General features: G+C 59.1%; 1 protein-coding gene across 5 annotated transcripts in view; it reads right to left on the reverse strand.

The window, feature by feature from the left end:
• The window catches only part of SHANK2 (SH3 and multiple ankyrin repeat domains 2), a 560,952-nt gene that overhangs the window by 295,657 nt on the left and 242,281 nt on the right, over positions 1 to 23,014 (reverse strand). For 4 of the 5 annotated variants that reach the window (XM_061407335.1, XM_061407333.1, XM_061407336.1 and 1 more), the window contains one exon: positions 2,168 to 2,483. In XM_061407335.1, the coding sequence (XP_061263319.1) occupies positions 2,168 to 2,483 (316 nt within the window). Of the gene's footprint in view, positions 1 to 2,167; positions 2,484 to 6,354; positions 6,429 to 23,014 lie in introns of those variants that run through there. The other variant, XM_061407339.1, reaches the window with a different exon arrangement.

Genomic DNA, 23,014 nt, shown 5'->3' on the forward strand with positions numbered 1-23,014 from the left:
CACACAGCCGCAGCCTGGACAGCTGGCCTGCTGCTCCTGGTCACAGCGATCAGCCTTCCCCCAGGACTGCCCGGGACACTGACCCCTCCACCCAGACTCCTGGTTGCCCTCCCCAACATCTGTGATCGGACCTGGGGATGTGGCATTAGGAAGGACCCCGGCTGGCTAGAGGCGCCACAGGCAGGCTGCTGCTGCTGCTGCTGCTGCTAAGTCGCTTCAGTCGTGTCCGACTCTGTGCAACCCCATAGACGGCAGCCTACCAGGCCTGCCCAACTCAACGGTGTGCAGCGGGACGGGAAACCCGGTCACCGGGCAGACGGCTGGACCAAAGTGGGCACTCGCCCCTCAGTGGACACGCCGAGCCAGGCCAAACGCACAGGGCGCCGGCTCCCCGGGACCACCGAGGGTGAGGGCAGAGCTCAGGAAGGACAACTCCCACGACCTGCACCGGCTCCAGGACCCGGCCTCAGTGCTCTCATCTGGGAAACGGGGACGCGGGGTCTTCCATGGAGGACGACGGGGTGAGCCGAGGCGCATGGAGCAGCGTGTGGGTCCACGCGACACCACGGGGCAGGGGTGACAGGTCAGGGACAGCGCTGCTTGCCCCGACTAGCACTGAGGCCCCGGCCAGGAGTCCACCGCCAGGAAGGCTCAGCCTGGACACACAAACGCCGGAGGCCACGCGAGGAGAGGACGGTTGTGCCTGGGAGCTGGAGCTCCAGGGACTGCAGCCTCCTGCCGGCGCGGGAGACAGAGCGGGGAGAGTCCAGAGCGCCCCAGAGAGATGCCTGGGGGTTCATGCTGGGTCTGGCCTTTGCTGGCTTTATCTCCCCATCTAGAAAGGGGCCAAGAATGGGGTTGCCAGCCCCAGCTGCTTCAGTGTCTGCTGAGACGCACACCTCGTCCCTACCCCGGCCTCGTAGGCAGACAGAACAGGACCAGGCAGGGCTGTCAATGCCCCGGCCGGGGCTCGTCACACCCTCAGCTCTGCCAGGGCTCCTTGTGGCCACGAATGCGAGTGCTCGCTCAGGCTCAGGTCCACGCACGATGAAGCCTGGTCCATGGAGAAACCCAATTGTCCGGCGACAGAGGGACAGATAGGAGGATGCGGTGCACACATATGACACGTTACTCGGTCATCAAAAGGACGAAATGACGCCGTCCGCAGCAACAGTTTCTTTTTTTAAGTTGCTCAGTCGTGTCCGAATCTTCGCACCTGTACAGTCCATGGGATTCTCCAGGCCAGAATACTGCAGTGGGCAGCCTTTCCCTTCTCCAGGGGATCTTCCCAACCCAGGGATGAAACCCAGGTCTCCCGCGTTGCAGGTGGATTCTTTACCAGCTGAGCCACCAGGGAAGCCCAGGAATACTGCAGTGGGCAGCCTATCCCTTCTCCGGGGGATCTTCCCGACCCGGAATCGAGCCAAGGCCTGCACTGCAGCAACCCAGATGGAGCTAAAGGTGATCACGTGAGTGGAGCCGGTCAGAGGAGCGAAAGTCGTATGGCATCACTTACACGTGGAATCTAAAATACGGCACCGGTGAAGCTACCTGTGAAACAGACTCACAGACACGGACAGACTCGTGTTGCCAGGGGCGGGGGGGTGGAGGGGAAGCTGGGGCTCGCAGAGCAGACTGCTGCATACAGAACGGACGAACAACGAGGCCCTACAGGCACCTACGCCCAACCTCCTGGGATAAACGTCGGTGGAAAAGAACAAACAGAATGTATATAATTGAGTTACTCTGTGGGACGGCAGAAATTCACACAACGCTGTAAATAAACTCTATTTCAAACAAAAACCCCCACGTGGCCCCTGGAGGAGCTCTCAGCCCAGAGCGGGCCGCCCTCAGCTCCTTCTCTGAACAAACTTCACTTTTAAGACCCTGAAGCGGACGCACAAGGAAAGGAAACAGCCCCAGGCACCCGCCGCAGCCCAAGCTGGCCCAGGAGCCCAGTGGGGCGCCCACCCTGCCGGGTACAGTCGCCGGCTCTGGCTTTCAAGTGTTCTTAGCGTCCAGGTTGGAATCAAGCAGGGGTCCTGCTCAATCTCTGGTGGCATCCCGAGGTCCAGAATCCAGGGCCGCGTGCACAGAGATGCCCCCTCCCCGGTCCCCCTGGACTCCCACGCCTCCCGCGCCCCCCACCGCCCAGGTCGCTCCTTACCCGACGTGCCAGGGCTGCTGGGGCCTCTTGGCATCCTCACCGGCTCCGCCCAGCCTGTTGAGCGAGGGCGACCGGCTGCGGGGCCCGGGGGTGTAGCTCCCGAGGGTCTTGGCGGCCCCGTCCGCCTTGCCGGGCGTCTGCTGCAGCAGCTGGGGCGAGAGGCTGAGGTGGGAGGTGGCCGCGCAGACAGCCCAGTCGGGCGCGCCGGCGTGGAGGTTGTTATCGCTATTGGAGCGCAGCAGGAGCCGCGGGGCGGCCAGCGTGCTGGGGGGCCGCCGCCTGCGGTTGGAGTACGCCGGAGCCTCTCGGAAGGGCACTGGGTCAGAGAGAGGGGAAACGCGGGTGAGCGCGCGTGGCACCGTCATCCAGGAGAGGTGCCTGCCCCCCTCCCCCCACCAGCTGCCCAGGACACGGACGCTGCGAGCTCTGTGCTGAGCCCCCAAGGGCCCCCGCGTGTGCAGAGCTTGCCCTGACACAGAAGCAGACACGGGTGGAGGCAGGGAGCACCCCCCTTGCATGGAGGCTCAAGCCAATGCTTGAGATGGAAGAGGCTTGGATCCCACTTCCATCCGCGCGCCCATGCCTCCAGCGGCCCGGAGACCGTGGACGACTGGCTGCCCTGGCTCACAGCAAGGACAGGCAGACACGGAGGCAGCCGTGGAGTCCCTCCTCCTCCTCGCCGCGACCTGCACTGGGGGTTGGAGTTGGAGGCCTGACCCTGAGCACCTCAGAATGTGGCTGTCTTTGGAGACTGGGCCTTTTAAGAGGTGATTAAGGTAAAATGGGGTCACTGGGGGGCCCTAATCCCACAGGACTGGGGTCCTTGTAAGAAGAGGAGGTCAGGACACGAACACACAGAGGGCCAACCCTGAGAGGACATGGGGAGGGGACGGCCGTCTCCATGCCCAGGAGTCGGGGGGTCCCAGGAGGACCAGCCCCGCCCACACCCGGGTCTGGGACTGGAGACAGCGAATGTTTGAGCCGCCCCGTCTGTGGGGCTGTTACAGGCAGGGCAAACACACGTGGCCCCCTGGCTCTACTGGTGGGAATCCGTCTGCCTAAACCCAGTGTGCTCCTTTCTCCACCCCTCAAACCGGGACTGGCAGCAAAGCATCAAACAGGAGGCGGGGGACACACCTCACCACGCTCCTCATGATGTTCTAGACTGGAGGCAAACCCCTCGCTCTGGGACGTCGGCCCAGCCAGGGGCTCAGAACGAGGACACGGTCCTTGGGTACCACGAGGGCTGGAACCCACGTGGTCGGCACCCCAGGTTTCTCTGAGGGCTGGAGCCAGAAACAGAGTGTCCTTTCCAAGTGTGTACGCTCAGTCGCTTCAGACGTGTCTGACTCTCTGGGACCCAATGGACTGTAGCCCACGGGGCTCCTCTGTCCATGGGACTTTCCAGGCAAGAGTCCTGGAGGGGGTTGCCATGCCCCACTCCAGGGGATCTTCCTGACCCGGGGATGGAACCCATGTCTCCTACATCTCCTGCACTGCAGGCAGATTCTTTGCCGCCGAGACACCAGGGAAGCCCGTCCTTTGCAAGAAGAGGCGTCTACAGAAACACAAGCCTCCGGGCTGCAGGGAAGCAGCACAGCAGCCACGCCAGGCAGCAAAGAACACGAGCCTCCTCGAGCTGGCCCTCCACAAACCGGACTGCACAGCGACAGGAAGACACGTGCCCTCCTGGAGGGCTGACTGGGACGTGGGAACACCAGCGTCTCAGAGGAGAAAGGCGAGTTCAGGACCGAGTCCCACATGGTCCACCGCCCTGGCTGCCCGAGGTCAGAGGTGGTGAAGTCCGTCATGGAAACCAAGGACAGCTGCACCCCACCCAGAACCTGGGCAACCCCCTGCTGGAGGGCTGGGCTTGTGGGGACAGAGGTGGTGCTGGCAGAGCTCCACCGAGACAGCTGCGACCCAGTGCACCCTTCGCTGCCTCCCTGGGAGGCAGGACCATCCTGGGAAAGCAGACACACGCAGCCAGCCTGGGGAAGCCGCAGGGACATGGCACGAGGCTTCCCGAGGACGCACGCTTGGAATTCACATCTTGGCTGGTATGGCTGGTGAGAACTTGGAAGTGACCCAAGGGGAGGTCACACTTTTTCCAGCAGTGATGCCAACCTGCTTCCTCTGAAGCCCCTCTGTCAGGGCAAGGCACACCATCACTCGCATCTACTCCAAATTCTTCAAAGCAAAGCAGCTCTTCAGCGCCAGCCCAGCCGGGAGGGAGACAGGGAGCAGGAAAGGCGTGCTCCGTGGACTCCCACCTCCGGGGCCCGAGAGGCTGTCCTGTCCAGGGCTCGGCCCCTGGGGAATCAGTCCAGTGTTTTGGGGGGAAAGTCTATTTTGGGGAAAAGTCCCGCGTTTGTCTTTGCCGGTCACCGGGGGAAGCCACCCCCATGTCACTGCTGCTGTCAGCATCAGACGGCAGCCCGAAGACTTCTGGAAGGACTGAGGGTGACCTGAGCCCCGCCCAGCAGGGGGGCGGGGGGACAGGAGACCTCACTAGCACGGCGGATCCAGGATCTCAGAGAGAGATGCTCTTCCTGCCGAGATAGTCAACTGCAGGACCACGGCACCGAGAGGAAGTCAGCCTCTTGAACAGATGCTCGCAACAGAGCCCCCTTGACTTCCTGCCTCATCCTTTCTGTGCCCACCGGAGGACAAACCAGAGCTCGTGCGGATGGAGGGGAGGGGTCACCTCAGCTCGGAGGGGACTCCCCCAGACCAGGAAACACTTGCACTCCATGATGTGAACTCATGCTGAGGCTCCCAGCTTCCCTGACCTTAGAGTCAGTTCTATTTTTCTGATGGTTATAAGCAGCTACAAATGCCCTTGATGGAAAGTGATGGAATTTGGGGGGAGCCCTGCCAATAGCTCAGACAGACTCCGAAGGGGAAGAACAGTCTAGGGGACAAGGGAACAGCGTGAACAGAACACCATGCCCCCAACTGAAACCCCCATGCTGAGCACATGTTACCAAGATCAAAGTCCCAGAAGGTGAATCTGGGCTCATCGTGGAAGCAGATGTGCTCAGACAAAGGCTGTCTTTTCTGTACGCTCCTGAGAACCAGGCGGAAGAGGTCTTTCAGAGAGTGGCAGCAATTCACGGTGGGGTTGGGGGCGGGGGCGGCTGCCCTCGGAAGATTAAGGGATACAAGAGCTGGGACTTCTGCAAATACGTTCTGCCCCAAGGAGCCAGTGAGCTACTCAGCTGGACTCTCATAGGTGACGTTTCGGTGAACATTCTAATGAACGTTATCTCACTGAATTACCAAGATTCACATTAAGTTCATCTCCTGTGTGGTGTAATTGGAAATTCTTCCATGTTTATTTTTTGGCTTGGGCTGGAAAGTGTCTCCTTAATTCCTCTAACCTCACATCTTCATAAACCTCCTGGTTTCATAAAATGAGAGCTCCCTGTCTTAACCAACTAACCGGAACCCGCCGTGGAAATGTTGTTGCTGTTTTATTTTTTTTTTAATGTGCAAAGGGTTAGAAATAACTCTTTTCCTGTCTGAAAATGATTAATATTCCACCCAACTGTTTCCTTCTTCCAGGCAATCTGCAAACTCTAAGTGGGTGGATATTTTCTTAGCTTAGCCTTCCATGCATGTATTTATACGTTTCTTTTCCACAATACAAATTACACAAGGCATGCAGAAAACCAGATGCACTTTCAAAGTCTGCCACAGTGCATTTCCCACCCGCTCCCCGAAACCGCAACCCGGGGACGGCCAAGGGACTCCGAGCGGCGGTTCTGAAAGCGCCCACCTGGCCAGGGCAGCCAGTGGCGTCCTGGGGCTCTTGCTCCTGCCTGAGTGCTCGGCAGCCTCCAGGCAGCGGACAGGTTAGAGCCAAACTTCCTATTTTCCACAGGACTTAGTTCCTTAACAGGCTCTGGATGCACTAACGATGTACAAGCTACATTTCTGCAAGGGGCTGGAGACTTGGGGGAAAAAAAAATGAAACCGACACCTTCAAGTGGGTTAACAGTCCAGACCAACTACAACAAAGCCCGATCGCCCACCAGAAGTAATTACTCCCTTAACACGGCAGGAATGAATGAATGGCAATTTTAGGAGGACCCGGAGTCCCCGGCTTCCCCCACCCCTCGCCACCCCGGTCAGAAGCTGCTTGTTTCCATGCACTCCGCGCCCTAGGCTGGCTCTCCGCTTACCTTCCTTCTTGGTGAAGGCATTTAACAAAGACTTCATTTTCCCTCCGACTTTGGCAGCGGTCCGCTCATTATATAACCTTCTCGACTGGGAGGAAGGGAAGGGCGGCCCAGCCCCTGGGCGCCGGAGCAGTTTGGACCTGGGGAGCGGCGGCAGGCGTCTGGCCACTGCCTGCCTCCGAACATAGCTGGGCAGGCCAGACCCAGCGCGCTGGTGACGGAGCCCACCCCATACTCTGTCTGTCAGCTGGGAACCAAGCGTGCGTAGACTGAGGCTGCTCTCAGAGCCCACTGCCGCTCCCCGCGCCCGTCATGTGAGCCGCGCTCCCCTGCTTTTGTGATCAGTGCGTCGGGGAGGAGGCTCGCAGGCGGGAGGCTTCGGTGAGCCCCGAGCCCCGACCATCCAAGGGCTCAGACCCGCCCCGGGCGACAGAGCACGGCTCCTGTGCTTTGCTCATTTTCATTCGAAAGCAAAAGCCAAGTTTTTCCTCGCTCTCCGCAGCCGCCGCTTGTCCGCCAGCAGACGTGGGGGAGCCGGTCCTGGAGAGAAAACGTCCCGGTTCCAGATAAGCTACGAGCCAGACCCGCGTTAACTGGGCGGCCAGTGCCAGTCTTCTGGAATCTCTGAACGTGACCCAGATTTCCGTTGGCAAGAATCAGACACAAGGACCCATTACTTCTCTGGCTCCCCCCCATGGAGGTAATGACCCTGGAGAAAACAGGATTTCCATCCCCCTTCCTAATTTTTTTTTTGGAAACAAAAGAGAGATGAAGCAATTAAGATTGCAGCCCAGCCAAAGCTCGCCCTAATTCCAGGCAGCTGATAAAAAGCCCGCTCCGAGCCAGGCTGCACGTTGCGTACGGGAGTCCGGGAGACACACGGAGAGGCGGCAGGGAAAAAGTTCTGCCCAAGCGGCAAACACAGAGGGAGGGGCCGTGGCGGGGAGCCCCGCGGCAGGTGGCACGGGGTTATTTCTACACGAGGAGAAAGGCCTTTCCGAAAGCTTAACGGAGCATCCCCGGGAGCAGGCTCTGCCGCCTTTGCTGCTGGGGCTGTAATTAAGTGTCGTTTTTTCGGTTGCTAAGAGAACTGCTTCTGAAATTTGAAGGGGAAAAAAAATAGAGAGAGAGAGAGAGGAAGATGGGACGAGATGAGGCAAAGCACCGGGAGCCTGTAAGTTGAATTCCATATGGTCGGCTCGCTTTGTGTCAACAAAAGCAGCAGAGGCACGAGCTCTGGGAGCCTCTCTCCACAGGACGCCCAGGGCTGGCGGGACGTCTGTCCAGGGTGGCGAGAGCGCGGACCGGGTGCCCATTACCAGCTGAGTGCGTGAGCGTCGTTTCACTCCCACGATGCCCCATCGCAAGGCTTAGAGCTGCCTTCAAACTCCGCCCCGGGGGACCCTCGCCGCCACGCCGGAGCCCAGGCCACGTCTGAGACTCGCCCTAGCGGACACTCAGCCACTGGTGCGTTTCACCCACGAAGACCTCACGACCTGCCCCGAGCCACTCGCATCCCTGGGGGACAGAGCGGGTGACGGCAGGGGCAGGCTGTCCTCGGACATGGGTGCCAGGCTGCAAAGCTTCCAGAAGCATCTCTCTCAGATGCAGAAATCAACAAGGGTACGACTGCTCCTGCGTGGGGAGCCTGTCACTGTGCCCCCCTGGCGTAGGAACTGTCAGGGATCTTCAAGGTGGGGGTGTCCAGTTTATCGGGAGTGTGCTGGCTGTCTGCCCCAGCTGGGACAGGATGCCCCGGTGACAGTGACCTGGGGGAGATCCCCCCCGGAGGCGGGGGCCCTGCCACGTGGGCCCCAGGAAACCCTCTGGGGAGCGGGCAGGAGGCTCTGCGAGGCTCAAGCTGATGCCACTTCAGAGCGCGGGCCTCCTCCCGCACCAAGTCCCCGCGACACTCTTGGCCTCTGCTGTCCACAGCGAGCGCGTGTGGTCCACGGCTGGCGGGCAGTGACTGAGCCCCAGGCCGGAAGTGCCCCCGCCATCGCTGGCTCCCTGTGTAGACCTGGGGAGGAGCGAGTCGGGAGGAGGTGGCTTCACCGGTGCCCCTGTGAACATCCCACATCTTTTCCAAGGGAGGAGGACCCCTCAACCCCAAGCTGGGAGCAGAGCCGAAGACGCCCAAAGAGCATCCACCCATGGCCCAGGTGGGGACACTCCCAGCCTGCCTCCCCGGCCCTGCGTTCAGAGGGACAGTTCCTCCTGGTGTCTTTGCCCGCAGTAGGAGCAGAGTCTGAAAATGACGGGCCCCCGGCTCCTGGCCCAAGGGCGGGCTGTTCTGAGACAAATCCTGGCTTACCTGGTGGCTCATTGGCAAAGAATCTACCTGCCAAGCAGGAGCTATGGGTCCAATCCCTGGGTCAGAAAGATGCCCTGGAGGAGGGCATGACCACCCACTCCAGTATTCTCACCTGGAGAACCCCAGGGACAGAGGAGCCTGGCGGGCTGCAGTCCACAGGGTCTCAAAGAGTCAGACACGACTGAGCTACTAAACACTGGGAGCCCTCTGGAAATGACAGGGCCCCGGCTGCCGCCCAGGAGCTGACACGAGTCTGAGGCAAATCCCAGAACCAGGAAAGAGGCCGGCCGGCCAGGGGCAGAGGGGGCTCCCGGCTCCTGATCGCCCCGCCTCCAGGGTCCACGTCCCAGGGCACGCGTGGACCCAGGCTGTGCAGGCCCAGGGGACGAGGCAGTGAGTGAGATGGAGACCCCGGCTCCCTCCCAGGCTGCACGAGGGCCGGGGTGGGCGCGTAAGAGCAGCCTTTGGACATAACAGGATGTGAGGGGCCCCAGGAAGCACTCCTCAGCCCAAAGATTCCCACTCCCATTCCTCTAACAAGCAGACGACCTTCCGAATCACCACTTTCAGGAATCCCAGCAAACGAGCCACTGAGATTAGCAGCAAGAGCTTAGGTTCACGTGCAGACCTACTGTGTGCCCGGCACTGGATCAGAAATCCTGCCAGGAGGGAGGCGGTCCATTCCTGACCCCACCCATCCCGTCCATGTAAAGCTCCTCCCCTCTGGTAGGCATGGTCTCCTTGAACACTTCCAGCAATGGGGAGCTCACTACCCATGTACCGGCTCTGCACCCACGCACACCAGTCTCCTTTCTCGTCGCACCGACACCATTTCCACACCTGCCACACACTGATTGGAAGGGAAGGCTGAGGCGTTCAGAGCACAGACTTCATCCCAAGAAGTAAAGTAGGTTTGGGGGTGTCAGAGCTCAGACGCACACAGATGGCTGAGCTTTCCTCCCACCAACTCCTAGACCCTTGTTCTGTTGCCGGGGTCCTTCGTGGAGCAACCACAGTGACCGCCAGAGGCTGTGCTGGCCACACTGCTGAGGTTTGGTTTCAACTGGACTTCATTCCAAACGAGGGGAAGATTCTGGTTTTGAGCTGGGCTGGGGTGAGGTGGGTGGCCAGTGGCGGTGGGTGGGGTCGGGGATGGCATGGGGTGACTCTGTCCACTTGCTCACCTGCCCACCCACCCCAAAGGATGACTGAGCATCTTTTGAGTTGGGGGGCTGTTCGAAGGACAAAAATCAGGAGGAAGGATTAGATGGAGTCTCCCCAAATCGGACAGCTTCCAGGAAGGAAGAAGGTCACCTCAGAATGAACCCCAAACTGTCAGCCACCTGGCCTGGCCCGTTAGCCATCAGCTCGGCTCCAGCCAGCCCAAGTCCGGTGCCAAGCCCTCGGTAGGAGGTAATAAACCAACAATAAACTCTGCGTGAGCGCCTCCATCTGCTCCCACTCCCCTAAGGACCTGCACGGTTTCGGCCCCTGCACCCCACTGACTGGACCCCCTCGCTCAGACCTGCCTTCCAAGCCCTCACTGTCTGAGCCCTTCATTTGCCATGTCTTTTGACAACTGCCTGACAACAGGCTGAAAATAATTTCATTTCTCGTATAAAAAAGGCTCTTCGCACATCAGAACATTTCAAGACGCTATGAAGTCCTGGCAGGGAAGACACGCCAGGTGTTATAAACACGCCTGGTGAGAGTCTGCAGGGCCGCTCCGCGGGGACGGTCAGCCCACCTCCTTCCCCGTGCCAGCCAGCAGCCGAGCGCCAGACATGGGGCCACGGCCAGCATCCGACTCAGGGGCCGGCTCTGTGTCTTACTGCTTGGCGGCCCTGGGCTGGCCTGACACCCCAGCCCGCGGATGCCCCACCTGCAAGGTGGGAACAGCCTGGCGCATCCCAGTGTCGGCTGTGGGATTGCACGAGTCATGTGTGGAGCATGGAGCAGGGTGGTCAGCCTTCTGGGGTCGAGTCCCAGCGCCTGCACCTCCCAGCTCTGTGACCCCGGGAGAGGCACCATGTCTCTCTCTGCCTGTTTCCTCTTCCATCGATGGGGATGTGCATGCTGCTGCCACATAGGAGGCGAGGAGCAAATCAGTAATAGTGACGTCTGTAAGTGCCTGGGTTTGAAGGCTGCCAACAATGGCTAAATAAACACTTTTAATTAAAAAAAAAAAAAAAATTCTGTGAGTGAACAGCGAGTCAGTCTCCCTGGCCCCCACCCTGGCTCCATGTCTGTGATAAGCTCTCCCAGGTCCCTTAGAATGCATTTACACGGTCTCTGGGTGCCGCCTCCTCCAGGAAGTCTCCCTGAAGGATCCAGTCCCTGGAGAGACCCCCCCAACCTGCCGCTGCCCAGGGTCGCCAGGCCAGCAGTCCACCCTGGGGACACTTCTCGGTTCCACGGCACATCAATCAGGCCCAGTGTCCAGCTCCCCATCACTCTGCAAATGAGGGGGCAGTGGTGCTCCCAAGGCTCTGGACGTGAGTGAAGAACCAGAGGACAGGGAGGCGGCCCGTCCGGTTTCAACCTTGTTTGGAGTGTTCCCAGGCCCTTTTCCAAGCCCCCCAGGCGGTCTCCTGGGCTGTGGTCACCTCCCTGCTGTGCCCATCCGGCCTCTACCCACCCCCACGTCTGCCCTGGTCCTGCCTGCCACGAGGAGGCCTAGCCAGGCACTGGAGGAGGCCCGCCTCAACCAATGGACAGGCGCGTCCTCAGCGTCCTTGCCGTGTCCTGCCCGCCTGGGGGTGTGGGCAGCTGGAGTCATCCCGGGGCTTCGAGGGCTGCCAGGGCTCCAGGTGACCAGACGCACGGCAGGGGCTCTGACCCAGGAGGCGCACGGGATGGGCCGGAGGGCACAGACCCAGCTCAGGGCAGCACCAGCTCCGCAGAGCCGCTGTGTGTGGCCGGTCACCAGGCTGGCCGTGGAGCTCCCAGCCCTGGCGCCCCGGCCCCCGGGAGCCACGGAAGTCCTTTAGGACCATCCCTCCCCACATCCACAGCCAGAGCGATGTTTTCAATGAGACCCCGGCGGACGAGCCAGTGGGGCTGGGGCGTGAATGTCACCAAGGATCCTGAAGTCTCCGAGATGGGGGCCGTTTCCCTTCTCTTTCCGAGTGGCCTGGGGACTCAGTCAGGGCCCACCTCCTCTTCCTGGTAGCGGGGTGCAGAAGGGAGAGCCGGCTGGGTAAGCAGGAGAGGCCCTGAGTCTATTTCTGCCTCGAAGCAAACTCGCGGAGGCGGCTGTAGCCTCTTGTCAGACAGGAGGCCCGTGGGGAACTAAAAAGAGGAGAAGAAACTCCAGAGGGTCTCAGTGGCCCACCAGCCCCACCCTCCACCTTGTCTAACAGAAGTGACAACCAACTGCCAGGCAGGAGACCGCCAATGTGTGCAAGCTCCTCACCCAGCTCAGGGGAGCAGGGAGGTAGCAGTCCCCGGGGATGGGGGGTCTGTGGGGCCAGACCTGGATTCTTCCTGCCCACTCCCCACCTGAGCCAAAATAGCAGACCTCGCTTCCTTCCCGCGTCACTTTAGATAACTGCGATTTAAATATTAGTAGGCAACATTTCTTCATCTCACAATCATTGTTCAATGAATCATACGTTTATAAATAACAGGAGATATAAAAAGGCGTCTCGGCAATAGTGCGGGGGTTATCTCTGAGCCAGCATGGAGGTGTCTGCGAGAGGTGGAACGTTCCAGCAGCTGGGACCACAGAGGGAGGGAGGCACTGCTCCTGGAGGATCTGCCGAGGCCCCTGGGTGGGGGACAGGGGCACCGATGAGGGGGTTGAAGAACTGCTCCCCCAGGGTGGGGGGGTCTCACCCTAGGGTGGGGGTCTCCCTCCAGGGCCGCCAGGCTTGGGGCCGATGGTGGCGGAGCTCGGGGACTCCGGCAGGGGCTACACACCAGCCCTGACACAGGGCTCTACTGCCAAGACCAGGTCAGAGCGGGCACAGGGAGAGGGGCTTTGGAGGGCTGAACTGGGGCTGACCACAGGGAGGATGAGGGTCCCCCAGGTGCATTCCGGAAGGACCCCAGACTCCAAACTCTGGCCTCCGTCTCCTCCCTCAGTGTAGCTTCAAGTCCTGGAGAGATACTGCGCGCTGGGCCAACGCTCTTACTCAGCCATGTGGGGCATCAGGCAGGGCAGCGGCTTCATACAGAATGCCAGGGCGACCCTGGGTGGCCCCTCTGAGAGCCCAGTGGTGAGGACGCCTGGACTCCCCACAGGAAGACCTGGGCTCAGGGTGCTGAGACAAGTCAGCGGTGCCCAGCCCACTGCTCAATGGAACCATCCGAAGTCCCCAAGGCCAGGCACGGACACCTCTTCCGGAAGTCTTCTGGGCGCCTAGACAGTCAGGACCAGACTGGAGGTGCTGGGACCACAAAGAGAGAGCCTCCAAGGCCACGGGGTGCCCACGTCTCCGGACACGCTGGACAGCTAACCACACAGAGGGATTTGGTGAAAGGCAGCCCTGGAGCTGGCTGGGGGTAACCAGGATGACCATGGGCTAGAGACGGAATGTTATGTTCCCTGAATTTACACGCTGAAGCCCGGTCCCCAGGGTGACGGCACTGGGAGGAGGGGCCTTTGGGAGGTGACGTGATGAGGTCATGAGGGTGGGGCCCCGTGATGGGATTGTGCTGTGAGTTAGCCCCTCAGTCGTGTCCCTCCAGGCTCCTTTGCCCAGGGACTTCTCCAGGCAAGAATACTGGAGTGGGTTGCCATTTCCTTGTCCGGGGAGTCTTCCCAAGCCAGGGATGGAACCCGTGGCTCCTCGTTGCAGGCAGATTCTGTACTGTCTGAGCCACACTGGTGATGGGATTAGTGCCCTTATAACCAGAGGGGTAGGAGACCTCTCTCTCTCGGCCATGAGAGGACAAAGCAAGAAGGAACCATCCACAAGCCAGGAAGAGGTCCCTCGCCAGGAACTGAACTGGCCAGTGCCTTGATCTTGGACATCCAGCCTCCAGGACTTCAGTGAGGGACAAACGGACGTTGTTTGAGGCACCGTCTGCAGTGGTTTGTGAGAGCCGCCCGACCTTCAAAGACACCACATGTGGCCGACCATGTCCCTCTCTCCTGCAGGCCCCCGGGGGTCTCCACGCCATCACCTCCATGCAGCTCCCGGCCACAGGGTGCTCCCAGCCCTGTTGATGCCCCGTACACTCTGGGCATCGCCTCTGCTGTGGCCTCTACCTGGACTCCTTTACCCTCCCCTCCTGCCCTGGCTCTTCCAACTCCAGCTCTTCAGCATCACTCTCCAGGTCGTCTCATCACAGAAGTGTTTCTTGACTGTCCTTTCTAGAAGGACAACCCTCTTATTCTCTCTCTTAGCCGCTTGTTACTCCTCCTCCACTACGTTTATCAAAATCTGAAGTCACACCACCTGTAAGTTTGTATATAGTGGTGTATTTTATCCACAGGGACTAAGTCTGTTTTTTTTTTTTTTTAATTCCTTCTTTTACCTTTTAATTTCTGGCGGCACTGGGTCTTAGCCTGGCACGCATGGTTTCTCTAGTTGCGGCGTATGTGTGAGCTTAGTTGCCTCGCGGCACGTGGGATCTTAGTTCCCTGATCAGGGATCGAACCAGGTACCCTGCCTTGGAAGGTGGATTCTCAACCACTGGACCACCAAGGAGGTCCCCTGAGTCCGTCTGTTTCTTTACACCATCGCCAGACCACAGCTCAGCCTCTCCCAAGACGTCTGTGCTTCATACCTGCATGCGGTGACTGAAGGAACAACAGGGCACACTTTCCTCCCTTGCCCCCCGGACTTCATCACCGCGGCCTTTGCTGCATTTGCTTCACTATAGGAAACACCTGTTTCTGGAATTCTTCCCACCACGAACACTTCCTCCCCACAGAAGGCACGGGGCAGGGCAGAGGCTTTACACCAGACGTAAGACCCGGCACAAAATGGGAGCTTAAAAATACACGTTCCAGTTACTAACATCTCAGGTCCTTGTCTGTCCACACATATCTGGGTCGTCTGTTAATCGTGGCTTCCTCTAATTACATGTCTTGTTTTCCTGATTCTTTGCCTGCCTAGTTATTTTTGAATCTGTATCAGCCATTGCGTTTGACATGTTGTAGAGACTACGGGTTCTGTTATCTTCCTCTGAAGAGTGTGGAGTTTCTCGAGCAGGGAGTAAAAGGATCAGAACACTCTGCTCTGTGAAGGCACAGCTTTTACGCCTTTGTGGATGGAATCTCTGTTGGCTTAGTCCTTGCGGGAGTTCCTGACTTCCGGGGCCCTTCTGGGGTTCTGGCAGAAAATCTCAAATGTTTGCCAAACTCCTTTAATAAGATAGAGCTCAGCTTCCTGTTGCCTCTCCTTGGCTCTTTGCGTTTTAAGCTACTGTGTTCCACTGGGATCCCTGGACTCTCATTTTGGACAAACAGTTCAGAAGTCAGTCAAGGATTTAGGGGGATTTACGTGCAGATCTGGGGACTCTCCCCTCTATTTCCAGCTCCTCATGCAGCCCTGATCGTGACCTCCAACTGCTGAATCTTTGCCCCAGAGGAACTCACTTCCTGTCAGGGGACCCCCTCTTTCATGGGGTCCCCCAACCACACACCTTCATGCACTCACAGTGTGTAGCAGTGAGTCCCCGACCTCCAGGTCCAGAGGCAGCAGGAGGGGAGAGGAGACTCTGGTGACCTGGTCAGTGGGCAGCGGCCTTGGAAAGTAAGGTGACCAGACAGGTACAGCGGCTGTCTCCTGTGAGCAGCCCGGGAGGAGCGGGGCGAGGACTCTGAGGGCCAAAGCAGAAGTTGGTTCTTTAACACCAACCCCAGTGTCATCGCCGTGGCCCCCACTCTGAATGCCCACACAGTGCAACCCAGGGCTGGACCTGCTGCCCGCTCTGTTCTCTCTGCAGCCAGAGAGGCGGGTCCTTTCACATCCACTTTACAGACGTGAAGACCGAGGCTCGGGAAGTGCCAGAATCCATCCTACCCCTTGCCTGTCACTCCGGGGCAGCACTGACCTCACTTCTGCCTCCATCTCAACATCAGAGCCGGAGGGTGGGCTTTCCTGGTGGCACAGCGGTAAAGAATCCGCTTGCCAATGGAGGAGACACAGGCTCGATCCCTGGTCTGGGAAGATGCCCTGTGCGGCAGAGCGATTAAGCCCGGGAGCCACGACCACTGAGCCTGAGCTCTAGAGCCCGGGAGCCACGACCACTGAGCCCACGAGCTGCAACGACTGAAAGCCACGAGCCCCAGAGCCCGTGCTCCAAAACGAGAGACACCCCCGCCCCACAGCTGGAGAGCGGCCCCCACTCGCCACAACCAGAGAAGAGCCTGAGCCAACGTCAGGCGGTGGCGTCCTGACCTCAAGGGTCCAAGTAGAATGTCCCCTGAACGTCCTGGCTGGCAAATCCGAGGGCCCTGCGGAGCGTCCTTGTCTGAAAGGTGCAGAGGGTTCTCGGGGCTGAGTAGCAGGATTTCAGGGGAGCAGCCTGGGTCGGCTCCCACGCCTCTAAGAGACACCATGGGCCATCGCGAGGTGGTCGAGCTGTGAGCCATGAAGGCCCAAGGCCACAGCAGTGCCTGGAAGGGGCCTGCCACCCGCCAAGTCCCAGTTTCACCTGTGCTGAGGTCTGGCTCTGCAACCACGGACAGCCGAGCCATCTCTCAGAGCCTGTGAGCGGGACTCTGGTGATGCCCTTTGCACACAGGACCTCTCAGAGGCCCCTTCCCCTGGAAGAAGTGGGAGCGGGGGAGGGGTCTGCAGCCTGCCTGCTCAGGTCCCGTGGCCGCCGTGGGTGCCTCAGCAGGCCTCCTTGCAGAGCAGAGTGCAGCATGTCTCTCACTGAACCCGGCTCCTCCCAGGAGCCAGCGGCTCACTTTGTGCTCAGGGAGGAAGCCAAGCCCTGCCTGGAAGCTGAAGGAAGCTTCGCTGCAGAGGCCCACGAGATGGCAAGGCCCCTGCAAGCCACACCCGCCGAGCGCCGTCAGCAGGCCTGGCCTGGGAACCAGGGGACCCTCCCCATGTCGCTGGGCTTCAAGCTTTCGCCTCTAGATTCCGACTCCGTGGGTGAGTGGCCGTGCCACCCTCATCCTGCCCCCCGGGCTGGGAGGCTGGACCTCAGGAACCCTTCCTCAGGGACCCTCAGCCTTCCTTGGGAGGGGCCACAAAGCCTCTGCACCCCCCGGTGACCGCCCCCCGCCAGTCTCTGCTCGGGGAGGAAGCCGAGCTGCTCAGGGTCCACACACGCCCAGCCCTGCCGGCCTCCATCCACATCTCTGGACGGACAGAACCTCCAGTGCCATCGTCCTGGCTACGCATCCTCCACGGCCTCAGTTCAGTTCATTAATACTCTGCTTTAAAAGAACCCAGCAAACGCCCCATTTTCCTAATGGGGTCAGCAACCGCTCCCATGTACCGAACACCAGCTGTTCAGAGTCAGCACCAGACAGCTCTGTTTCTGCCTCAAACTCACGCATCTTTCCATTTTAGGGGGATGACAACTTTGCTCCCTAAACTCCAAGTCAAGCCCACTGCAGCTACGTCTTCAAGAGTGTTGTTTAAGACACTGCAAGTGTTTCCATTGCAGCATAGACTTGTCCACTCCTAGCAGAAAAGCTGGGGAGGTGAGCTTGGTCCTGCATTCTGCTCTTCAAAGCAACTACCTACAGCCCCCACGTTCCAGGCCACGCCATGGTGTGTCACAGAATAGCCGGCGAGTCCACATGCCCTTATTTTATGTGACAAACTCCTTAGCATCAAGCTGAGGTGGCTTTTGGCTTTTCACTGTTATAAACAACACTGCCGAGAACATCTTGCGATTCTATTCCTAGCCGTGGAAGATCTGAAGGTTTCTACAGTTATGGATACACTTTTGCTAAACCACTTTCCCCAAAGAGTTACATTAGTGACACAACCGGGCCACTGGAAAGGAATTTTCTCTTAGAAGGAAAAAAAAAATTCATTTCTGGAGAGAGAAATAAAGAAAATGTGTCTCAACCCGACAATAGTAAATTAAGGAACACAAGAACACCAGTGAGCTAATAAAAGCACTCACACTCTGAGTGGGTTTTGGAGGGGATGTGATTCTATGCGGAGGGGCTCATCCATCACAGCCAGAGGCTTCTCCTTCCAGCTGAGAAGTGGGCTGCGATAACACCAGCCCACAGGTCGTCAGGTAAGTCCACGAAGCTTTTCCTGTTTGGCTTCATGAACCTCTGCGGAGTCAGCACAGGCTGAGCTGACTCTGACCTTGGAACTGGAAGGGGCAGGAGGCTGCTGTGGACCCAAGGGCACAGGTGGAAAGGCAGGAGACGCGGGTTATCACGCCCCCGGGTCATCCACACAGAGCATTCCCAGGCATCTGAGGCAGGATTCGGGGCAACACCATAAAACTGAGACCCCATAGGAAACAGGACTCGGGCGATGGAGGAGAGAGAGACGCCCAGTGAGATTAAGAATCAAACAGATGGGGACATCCTTGACGCTCCGGTGGCTGAGAATCCGCCTGCCAATGCAGGGGACGAGGGTAGGACCCCAGATCGGGGAACCGAGATCCCACAAGCTGCGGGGTAACGAAGCCCTTGCCCCACAACCACTGAGCCCGCGCGCCACAACCGTGATCCCACACGCCATAACTCAGACCCGGAGCAGCCAAACAAGTAAATATTTAAAAAAGAATCAAAGAGGTGGCCCTGAGTGAATGAATGCACATTTCCCACACATCCCATCGAGAGACGGAAAACAAGGGGCTAGACCAAAGGAGGAAGAGACGGTGTGCGTTTCCAGTTTGCCAGCAGAGAGGCTGACATCAGACGCCCCGCCAGGCGGTGCTGTGTTGGCCTCACCAGCGCTTGACCCCGAGCTTCCTGCCGTCGGACTGCCAGCAGCTCACAGCGGGGCAGCAAAGGGCTGACGGTCCCCATCTCCCCCAGGATAAAGGCGGCCCAGGGCAGCAGCCAGGCACCCTCCAACATTGGGTTTCATGTCTTTTGCAAAGTGGAGAGGCAGGGAGGGGGATGGGAGGGCCTGGGACGGGCCTTCAGGAGGACAGCAGCCACGTGCAAAGTCAGAGAGAGTAGGGGAGAGACCCGTCTCTCTGGGCAAAAAAGGACTGCCCCTCCCTTCTGTGGGCCTCCTGGGGCCACAGCTGAGCCCTCAGGGCCTCAGGCTGCTCCTCTGTGAGTTAGTCATAGTAACAACGGTGATGCCGACCCTCTGCTGACCAAGTCCCAGCCCGGCTCTAGCAGCGTGTGTCTCATCTCAGCACCCGCGTGACAGGGGGCAATAAGGCCCCATGATACCAGGAAGGTGACTCCCGCTCAGAGAGGGTCAGTAACCTGCCCTAGGTCACACAGCCGGGATGCAGGCTGAGGAGTCTGCTCTCTCTTAAACCAGCTCGTGCTCCGGTGCCTGGAGGACCCATCCCAGCGGGTGCTGTGGGCCCCGAAGGGGATGATCCAAGCCTGGAGCCTTTGGTGAGTCCCCGGCAAGGAGGACACGCGTGCCCAGGTTGCAGGATGGATTTGGGAAATTATCCCAGTTTGCTGAACAGCTCTGAGCCAGGGGGCCAGGCCTCCTCCTCTGCTCTGATTAGGGGCGTTACCTCGGCTGGACTGTCGGGGCCCTGGAGCATTTGGCTGAGGTTGTGGTTTCATGGGGGAGGGGTGCAGGCTGGTGCAGGAGGGGTACCCCACCACCCGCTGCAGGGTCCTGCGATGGCCTCGGGGAGACCGAGGCACCAGCCTCTGCTTTGGGCCTCAGCTGAGCTGTCCAGGGGTGCAGGGCTCCTCCGGCAGCTGGGGCGGGGCATCCTGCCTCCCTCAGCACCACTCTGAGGAGGGGGTCCCGCCACGCAGCCTTGCCTCTCAGGCCCTTGTCTTCTCTGTGCTATTAAGCAAGAACACAGGCCAGGGAGCACAGCAAGCACCCCAGAGTCTGCTGCTGGAGTTAACTATGTGGGGGGGGGGCGTGCCTGGCTTCCAGACCACCCGTCGGAGCAGGACTGCCCCCATCCCACCCAACAGAGGAGCCACAAATCCACCTGAAATTCCTCTGGACAGGGGCCCAGTGCCCACACCCCACGGGGGCTCGTCTCTGCCCTGGCAGCACCCACTGCGTGGCACCTGGTCTCCGTCTGCCAAGCGCCGGGTCCCCATGCCCAGCCCCCCATTAATTCTGGGACCCAGGTCACAGACGCCGTGTCTATGCCATCTGAATAAGCCCTGGGGTCTTCACATAAATGAACTGACTTGGATCTGCCTGGGGGGCACCCCACCCCTGGAACCCCCTGAGCCTTCATAGTCTGGCCTCTAAGCCGGTCACCTGGGAAGGCGTGGACCAAAGCCGAGGACAAGACCTGGAGACACGCCCAGGGGGCCCCGGGGTGGGGTGCTGGGCCGGAGGGGACCCGGGGGGGGGCGGCGCGTCCCTGGGGCTCCGGGACGCAGGCGGGCCAGGCTGGGGGCGGTGCCACGTGCCTCCTCAGCTGCTGAAAAGAGCGTGAGGTCCGAGGCGCTTCACTCTCCAGCCCACGGAGCAGAAGGAGGCCTCTCCCAGGACAGCGCTTTCCCTGAGTCTCTTAGCTACGGCAGTATTATTACGACTTCCTAAAAAAGAAGCCGGCACCCTGGATTTCTACAGAACATCTCATTTCAAATGCCGCGACGAGTGACTGTTGTATCGAAATGTGTCTTACAGTACGGGTGAAACGATCTGCCGTGAGCTGCTGGGAATTTCGGGACTGGGGGCTTTGAATGACAGCCACCCGCTCTCTGAGCACCCCTGGAGAGGGAAGGGGTACCCCAGCCCACCTCCGGGCAGCCCCCCAGGCCCAGAAGTCACACGGCGACTCCAGCGTTGACTCAGAGTGGCTTTCCCAAAGTGAGTTCCATGGGACCCTGAGGGCCCTGGAGGCAGATGGTGCAAAACAGGTTCTTGATGGTGCAGTCAAGTTTTGGGAAACACCAGGTCAACCAAAGCTGGGGGCTTCGTCACCGCAGGCTCCATCTGGGCCTTTGATGTTCTAAACACATCCTGAGGGTCCAGGAAGAGGACAAAGTGGGCAGTGTTTCCAGCGGGCTTCGGCTGCGGACCTGTGTCTTGCAGAGCCAGCAGGAGCTCCGTAGAAGCCAGAACTCTGCCCGTGTGACCAAGGGCACAGGCTGGGGGCCCCCCAGACACAGGCCCCGCCCATGGCGCAAGCATCTCACTTCAGAATCAGAGCTCTGCCCTTCCCCGTGGGATGAGCCTGACGCCGGCCGCCGTCAAGAGACCTCCAGGAAATCAAACTGGTACTTGATTCTGGGGACCGGTGCCATGCAGACACGCAGGCCTGCTGACCTGGGCCCCCCACTCAGGGGTGCATTCCCTGGGAGTATGGATGGCTGGGGCCCCAAGTCATGACCAGTGGTGCAAACAGCCTCAGCTGAGCCCTCGGGATGATGAGCAGCCCGGCACGCCCACTGGGGGGACAGATGGCCTCGGCAAGGAGGGCAGCTGGTGGTCACGGCAGGCCTGCCAAGAAATGAGGGGCAGGCCGGAGGGGTCCCTGCCTCCACTGGAGCGCACCAACCTCCCAGCCTCAGTTTGCTCCTCCATCAAATGGGAAACTGAAGCACTCGAGTAAGGATGGAACGTGCAGACACACACGTCAGCTATTCCTGGCTCCTTCCTCCCTTTGAACGTTCTTCTTGTGGCATTTATGCGGCCAGAAGGAAACCAAAGCAGAAAATATGCAAACAGGAGCGTCCCGTCAAAGCTACTGACAGCTGCCGTTTATCCAGTCTTCCAGCCGATGATGGGCTGCATGCTTCTCTACCTGTGTGTGTGCTCAGTCGCCCAGCTGTGTCGGCTCTGAGACCCTCTGGACCGCAGCCTGCCAGGGTCCTCTGTCCATGGGCTTCTCCAGGAAGAATACCGGAGTGGATTGCCATTTCCTCCTCTAGGGGATCATCCTGACCCAAGGGTTGATGCATCTCCTGCCATTGCAGGCAGATTCTTTACCAGGGTTTCTCTACTTTATCTTCTTTTAAAGCAATAATTTTTAATAGTGGTCAAGTGTGCACAACATAAAACGCACCGTTTCTGGGAGTCCTGTGGTGGCCTAGTGGTTAGAATTCCAGGCTTTTGTTGCTGGGGCCAGGTTCAACACCCGTTTGGGGAACTGAGATCCCGAAAGCTGTATACACGTCCAAAAAATTATTATTATTAGTTTTACAGTTTCTAAGTGTACAGCTTGGTGGCATTAATTACATTCATGCTGCTGTGCAGCCATTCATCTGGAGGACGTCTCCCCAGACTCACCCTCTGTCCCCTTTCACCACTCACCCCACAAAGCCCTCCATCTACTTTCTGTGTCTCTGAGCTGATGACTGCAGGTCCTCTTTCGGGGGGACTCGAGCAGGCCTTGTCCCTCTGTGACTGGCCTGCTTCCCTCAGCGTGTCCTCTAGGTTCTTGAGGCAGCAGGTGTCAGAATTTCCTCCCTGATCCCCTTGAACCTGCACACCAGGGTTAAGAGGTCGATACTCAGATGGCCAGAGTCGCTCAGAGAGGTCAAGCAACATGCCCAAGGTCACCCAGCTCCATCTGGGATTGGACCCTGGGAACGTCTGCTCCGAGCCCTACCCGGCACTGGCCAGCCTCACGACCACGAGGACCGGGAGGAGAGGTTCTCGCTGAATTTCCCCTGAATGAGAAGCCTGTGTTTGCTGGCGGCAGCTTACAGGGCTCCCTCCCACGCACCCAGCCAGTGCCTAGAGCTGCTGAAAACGTGTCCTGGCTGCTCCTGCTGCCAGTCTCTGCACAGAACTCCTGCTGATCACGCCCAGGTCTCCAAACTTTCCATCCTACAGACTCCCTCCTCTCCAACCCTTAGATCCAAACCACAAAACCTCACTGGGAAAGGACAGACCTTCCTCCGGAAAAGATCTCAATAAAGGCAGAATAAAGAGCTGGTGTGGCTCAGGCTCCTGCCCACCTCTCCCCTTTCTGTCCTTCTCTCTTCCTGTATAACAGAACCTAGCCCTTCAGTTGGTCACCTGGTCTCCCTGAAAGATGGTATTTCCCTTCTAGGAGGGAGCTCTATGGTAAGGTCCTAGCCACTGAGATGCAAATAAAAGCAATGTTTCCATTTAGGAGAAGTATCATTACATGGTAGGGACATGCCTGTCTCCTACTCCCTTTTCTTTCTGGCTGATTAGAACGATGATGTGATAGGTGGAGTTGAAGCAGCCACTTTGGACTATGAGGGAAATTGGGAATGAAGTCCACATGTAGCAGGGCAATAAGACAGAAGCAACTGGGCCTCCGACACCTTGGAACACTGCCCCATGGCTGGAATACGTGGCTGAACTTTTA

The sequence above is a fragment of the Bos javanicus genome, chromosome 29 (assembly GCF_032452875.1).
Source record: "Bos javanicus breed banteng chromosome 29, ARS-OSU_banteng_1.0, whole genome shotgun sequence".
In the NCBI taxonomy this organism is placed as follows: Eukaryota; Metazoa; Chordata; class Mammalia; order Artiodactyla; family Bovidae; genus Bos; species Bos javanicus.